Raw genomic sequence first — 6,986 nt, forward strand, 5'->3', positions numbered from 1 at the left:
CACACACACACACACACACACACACACACACACACACACACACACACGCTTTCTGTGAACAAGGGTTTTTTTTTTTACAGCTGGGCAACAAAGCATGACCCAATAATCCCAACGCTTGACTCAAAGCTGAAGGACCTTGTTCACCCCACCCCTCCCACTCCTCCAGTTATATCCCTTCCTCCTGCTCTCTGAAGACTTTATAAAGGCTCTAGCACTGGGGCTTCTGAGTAAGCCGATGTATATGTGTGTGTGTATTTGCAGTGTAAGGGGGTGAGGGGTGGGTTGGGTTGGGTGACAAAAACAATCATGCTTTACTTTGATTATTCTAATTATGACTTGGGGCGAGGAGTGGATTATTATGAGCACATGGGCCAATGAGTTGTTGATGAGCTCACGTCCTTTCAATCCGTTAGCATTACTGTTACAGGGGGCTGACATAAGAAAGGCTTTTTCACCAATAATGCACAAAGAATGAAAGGCACCAATAAGAGACATGCCAGTCATTTGATTTCGTTCTGATTTACTGATTATTAAATGGATCAGACGCAAAACATTTAACAAGTTTAACATTTTCCATTTCGCTAATGCTTATCCTCAAATGTAAAATTTTAGGTCAGTAAAGAGGAGCAGCTAAAGGCAACTACCATGTCTGCTGTATATTTGCAGTGCCAAATCTGTTTAGGGAGAGAAAAAAAATCAGGCAGGGATCTCGCTGTAGGCACACCAGACCTCGGTCAGACTCGGAGAAACCAGGACATTAAAATAAATAAACAAGTAAAAAGATAAGCACGGGTTCACACGAAATGCAGCTCCAGCTCTGCAGTGAGGAGTAACAAATCAAAAGCAGTTGGTCCTACAGGCTCATCCAATCTGCGCTCTCCGTTTTTCCCAGCTCTATAAATGAGATTGAACTTTTTTTTAATCAATAAAAGCCAACATCTGACTTTTGGTCTCTACATGTCATGACAACACAACTTCAGCCACAATGTACAATGTAATGTCTTGACTGAATGAAGTAAAAAAAAACTTTAAAGTATTTTAGTGATTAGTTGCAGATTGGAGCCATAACTATAGTAAGGTTCGGCAGTGATACAGTTAGAGTATACCAAAAGTTGCATTGGTGTTGCTTTAAATTCTCTGCTATTTAAATTCTAAATGTTCATGTGTGGACAAGTTTAAACTGTTGTTACATTTCCTGTAAACTCTTCTGCTGCTGCCAGCTGGATTATTTCTCTGTAGCAACACCTACTGTTTAAGAGGAAACTATAAAGCGTAGTGAGTTTCAATGTAAACAACACTGTCATGTTCACCGTGCTGCTTGCCTCACTTCATGTTTATTTTATAGCCAAAAATTATCACTTAAGTGTATTTAGTGACAAAAGGCAAATGTATCATGTCACTGCTGTTTATGTTCTTGCAACGGGCGCAGTGCTAGTCTTCAAATACCGAGATGGAAGTGGGAGGACACACAATGGAACAATCACCAGTTTGAAAAGGTATTAAATGAATGCATACTGCCTAATAGACTATAACAAGGGTGGGGGGGGGGTACCATTACCACAGCTTCCTGTAAAGTGGAAAGATAATAAGTACAGCAGAACTTTTTCTTCAGTCTTCACTGTACCCTCAATAATTTCAGTACTGATATCAGTATATCAGTATGACTGTAATGTTGAAGTTATCACAATGTGACTGTCTTTAGTAATGATTTTGAAAAGTCTGATGTTAAATTCCCAGCAATTAACTAGGGCTGCACAATATATCGAAAATTTATTGTCATCGCGATAATACACTGTGCAATATGCATATCGCAACAACTGCATAAACTGCAATAAATTGTTAACTCAAATGTTTGCATTCATGCATTTTGCCATTCAAATGGAAGCTTGAAGTATTTCACCAGTTGAATGAAGCCCTTTATGTATTTGGTCAACTGGATGGATCTCTTCATATTGAAAAAAAATTCAGGCTGGAATGGAAATTAGTTTTTTTAGGTTGTTTTCCTGGCTTTGAACCCAAACCAGAAATATATTATTTGTTCATTTATCGCAAGTCATATCGTCATCGCAATATTAAGCACTGTTATCACACATGGCAGATTTTCCTAATATCGTGCAGCCCTACAATGAACACAATGCTAATCATGTTACCTTTCTATGGCATTTTCAGTAGCCATGTTTCCATCGAGGTTTTTATGCACATTTTGAAGTATCGCATTAGAAAAGGTGAATGGAAATGGCAGAATTCGAAAAAATGCTCTTATTTCGCAAAAAAAACGTTTTTTTTTTTTTTTGCTCGCTAGAGGTAGTTTTTGGGTTTTTCGAAAAAGAGTTAATGCGCAAAAGTGGAGATGGAAACATATTTGCCAATTAAGTTCTGACGTAGAGAACATTTACCTCACACGATTGACCAGCTGTTTCCGCTGGCTGTCCGGTATCGGTACCTGCAGCTGGACTCTCCTCCTGCTGTTGGTGTCTTCTCACATATTCGCGTAACGTGAAGAGAATTACATTTCTTTTTCTACGTCTCCAGACAGCATGGAACATCACCAAAACTAGTTGATATGGCAGAACAGTTACAACTTTCCTGATAGTAGCAACACGTTCCTGATAACTTCTCTCCATTGTCCTGAAATGTGTATCCCTTGCGAGTTTGCGACTTCTACTTCCTATTTACCTCATCCATGTGTAATGTCACTGCCTGACGTAATTAATTTGTGTAGCCTGTCTGATTCGCTCCAAGTCATTTGATGGAAACACGTCTGATTCTCATTTCTTCTTTCTTTTATTTCTTTTTGCAACATTTTAAAAGTTCGCTCAAAATTTGAATTGCAATTGAATGGAAATGGTGTTAAGTTAGCTTCTATATTTATGTGATTATTAGGGTGTTGTGCACTCTTTATAAGAGCTGAAAAATTTAAACCAGTGTTTATTTATGTAAAATAAGGCATTGTCATTTAAGTTTCGAGACAGCTGAAATTAATCAATAATGTTTTTTATAGTCACACTGTAGACCATTGAAAATTAATCTAATTGAAAAGTGAGGTGCCTCCAGATTCCCAACCACGGCACAGCTTACCTTTCAAGTCTCATCACAACTTCCCATACATGAAACAATGTAGTTATTAGTCAATATAAAGACAGCTTCAACAGTTGACCTTATAGGTGGTATCTCACTGTGTTGTGATTGTTAGAGACTAGTTAATGACTCAAACTTGCAAGAAAATACAAGAAAATTTACATTGCACTCTGTGTTCTGAGCACAGAGGACCAGCTAGCAGTGTTGACATTTTTTTGAAAACCATATTTTTTCTGTGCACGACGGAATAAGAAACTGTATCCTTGGCTGTGCACACTATTTTGCTGCCCACCGCTATTTGTTTTGTACCCACTCCTAAAAACTATCATTGTGGTTTTAGACATGGGTATATTTTCTGTCGGAGAAGTGCTCTCAAGCAAGTGTCAACATACAGCTAGTGTTCCTGAAATGGGTCGGAGGTACCAATGACACGATTCTGGTGGAGTCAAGTTGAGGTTAAGACACCCACAATGACTTTGTGATGATTTTAATAGAGAAGTCATCGCACATACTAGGGCTGTGTATTGGCAAGAATTTGGCGATACGATACATATCCTAACAGAGGGGTCACGATACAATATTTCCCGATATATTGCGATACTGTAAGCAAGGCGATATATTGCGATATATTGCGATTTTTTCCAAAAATTCTATTAAATAAAAACCTCTTACTGAAGAAAAGAGAAGCTAATGTTTACTTACAATGCTAATGCTACCCTTACTCTCTGGCACTCAAGAGGTAGAGGAGCCAAATGGCTGGCTCACTGCTGCCAACTAGTGGTCAGAGGCTGAACTACAACATAAAAATGAACGGTTGGCAAGAAGGTTGACATTTTAAACCTTAATTAAAAATCGATACAGGGCTTTAGAATGTCGATACAGTATCGGGAAATGAAATATCGCGATATTTCAGTGTATCTATATTTTCTTACACCCCTAACATATACTATTATTTGTAATTAAAAATCTTTGAGATACGTTAAGGTAAGGTAAGGTAAGGTAAGGCAAGACTCACTATCAGCGTACAACTGCTTTGATCGCAAAATACAAGGCAATATGTATAATAAAGTGTATTGTTATAATATTTTAAGGCACCTCATGATTAATAATTGAAAATAAAAAGTATTTGCACAAGCCTAAGATCAGCCAAAAGCAGCACTAATTTAAACTCAGTTCAAAAAGGACTCAAAACTTGTAAACCTTATCAGGTCAGACTGTAAGAAATACATCCCAGAGCAAATATTAAACTCATTCTCTGAAGTCTTGGATTTCCTTTTGCTGTGGGGGTGGGATCAATGTTCATCTATATGATGCAATTAGATACAGCAGTCAGTTCGGAGCTTCCCTCCTCTTCCTCCTCCTCCTCCCTGATACATCAGAGCAACATGAAACCCCAGAGAAGCTCCAGTGGCTCTCACACCATATGGTCAGGAAGCAAAAGAACTCCTCTTGGTGACCATAAARGACGCCTTTTTGACTATTCTTAGGTTTCATTCCACCAATTTTCCTAATGTCAGGGGTTCAGTTTGTGGTCGTCGCAAAGCACAGGGGGGAAATGAGCCACAGAGACATGAGATGGAGCTTTGCGGAATGGCCCTTTGTTTGAAATCAGTCTCACTGTATTTCTGCAGCGCAGGAAATGCGAGACACTTATTGATCATTTCAACTGGAAACCCTTTGTGTTGCGATCGACTCGGAAGGCTGCGGGCAAAAATGCCCCCAATTAATGGGAGTATTTCAGCTTCAGCCCCTTTAACTTTAATTATAAACAACAACACAATGACTCCCGGTGATGAGCGTCTTTCATCCTGGAGATGACGCGCTCTTTGTCCGTTTGGACCTGCAGCAGCAAATAAACAAAAAGGGGGGAAAAATGTGGGGGGGATTGTTGCGGATTAAGGCGAGATTCATCCTAACAAGTGACCCAATAACTGCCTTTTGTTTCTTATCARGCCACTCTCAACCGAAGTTGAGTTCGGGAACAAAAGGAGGTAAAAAAAAAAAAAAGATTGGTCTAAGTGGAAATTCTCCCAAACAAACCAAATAAACCCTCGACCGATGCGTTTAYGTTGGTTTTTTCTGTATCCGCGGCTGTCAGCCGTCCTCCTCCCCGCCTCCCCCGGACTCAAAGCCGGGGTGGGGGTGGGGGTGGGGGCTTACGGTGGCTCCAGCCAGCTCCGACTCGGAGAGCTCCAGAGAGAAGTGCAGCCGGTTACTGAAGACAAATTAAATATATAAACAGATAGGAAGGCGAGTAAAAATAAAAACCGGACACAGACTCAACACTCAGCCGTGCGGCTACAGAGGAAGCCCTTTAATTTTTAAACAGCAGCCTGGCGGCTAAGCTAGCGAGCTGCATCAGTTTCGCTCCATGTCAACATTAAAAAAAAAAAAAAACTTACAGAAATAAACTTTAAATTCCGCAACAAATGCCGTCTGKTAAGTCCACGTAACTAAAAGCACAAGAAGAGCCACGCGTGGCTTTAATTTTGATGAAAGTTAAGGCGCTTTGCATACTTTACGCTAAAGCAGGAAAAACTTCCATCAATCATCCCCGAGAGCAGATCCTACAGCGGCAGGAACTCGGAAACGGTCCACGAAGTGTTCGCTTCCGTAAAAAAAAAAGAAAAAGAAAAATACTCCACTTACCGACTTGTAAAACGTTTTCCACACAGCCGGTTTCTAGTAGTCTGATACCCCGGCGGAAAGGCAGTCCGTCTCCCGTTYCCACGGCTCCGGGTGGCCCCACGTTCGCCGAGGTGCCAGAAGTAGATCCTCCGCCGCCACCGGCGGTGGTAGATCCGGTCCCTGTGCCCCCAGCCCCACCGGCAGCCGCGGACGGACCCTCCTCGCCGCTGACTCGGCACTGGAACGAAGAGTACATGCATATCTCCTTTTCGTTGCGGGGGAAAGACCAGTACACGATACGGCGCTGGACGGGCTCTGGGATCCGCTCGAAGCGCTCTTCGACTCTCTCAAAGGCCCACTTTTCCGCTACTGCCTTGGCGGCGCAGTCCAAAAGAGACTCCGGGGAACGGTACCGGGAGCCGGGCAGCCCGCTGCCATGGCCGGGCCCCGGACCGGGACCTCGGGGTGCGGGTCGAAGGCAGGGTCTTTTGCTGGCGGGTGGTAAGGAGAGGAGAGGATGAGGCAGTTCTCTGCGTCCTTCCGCCATGGCGAGCCGATCAASACTGACTAGACGGACCGCGAGCGGACACCGAGCGGCAGCAGGAAGCCGAAAGCGCACACACAAACGCGCGCGTGCACACATACACACACGAGCGTTCAGCGTCGAACACAACAATACTTCCGGTTTGTACTTCATAATAAAACAACACAAACAAAAAGGAGGGGGGGGGGGGGATAGAAGTTACATCAATTTAATCTGAACATATATTCTCTTAGAAAACATAAATTTGTAGATTTTATAGGTTAAATGTGATTAAAACGCTGTTTACTAATTAATTTTCTATTTAAGAAAAGATTACGAAATAGATGCCACACTGAACTTCTACAGGAGGTCGGTAAAACGAAATATATAACATTAGAGACCGTGTTGTCTTTTTTATTTTTTTATCAAGTTGCATTCATTAGTTCAATGTTCAGAGCAATTAATATATTACAGGTGTTTGGTTAAGGGTTAAAAAACTCTGGATCTTTTTTTAAAGTACATATAAATTTAATTTTAATATATGGTTTAAGTTTACAGAATACCCCATTTCTGGATCAAACATACAAGGAACAAAAAAGTGTAATCTCTATTTATCTCATTTTTTTTCTGTAAATCAAAAGCACTGGATGGGTTATTTATTGAAATGTTTAATCTTTTATCAAAACAACATCAGAATATTAGTTGTTTACCTTTACTACTTCCTGTTCTGTCATCCTAGATATTTCCAAGAAGTACC

General features: G+C 41.1%; 1 protein-coding gene across 1 annotated transcript in view; it reads right to left on the minus strand.

The window, feature by feature from the left end:
• zswim5 (zinc finger, SWIM-type containing 5) overlaps positions 1-6,321 on the minus strand; it is a gene marked incomplete at its 3' end in the record, with an annotated part of 71,091 nt that extends 64,770 nt beyond the window's left edge. Inside the window, 1 exon segment of the mRNA XM_014004472.1 lies at positions 5,728-6,321. Coding sequence (XP_013859926.1) covers positions 5,728-6,253 — 526 coding nt within the window.
• Between the last annotated feature and the right edge of the window lie 665 nt (positions 6,322-6,986).

The sequence above is a fragment of the Austrofundulus limnaeus genome, unplaced genomic scaffold, assembly GCF_001266775.1.
Source record: "Austrofundulus limnaeus strain Quisiro unplaced genomic scaffold, Austrofundulus_limnaeus-1.0 Scaffold24, whole genome shotgun sequence".
Taxonomy (NCBI): domain Eukaryota; kingdom Metazoa; phylum Chordata; class Actinopteri; order Cyprinodontiformes; family Rivulidae; genus Austrofundulus; species Austrofundulus limnaeus.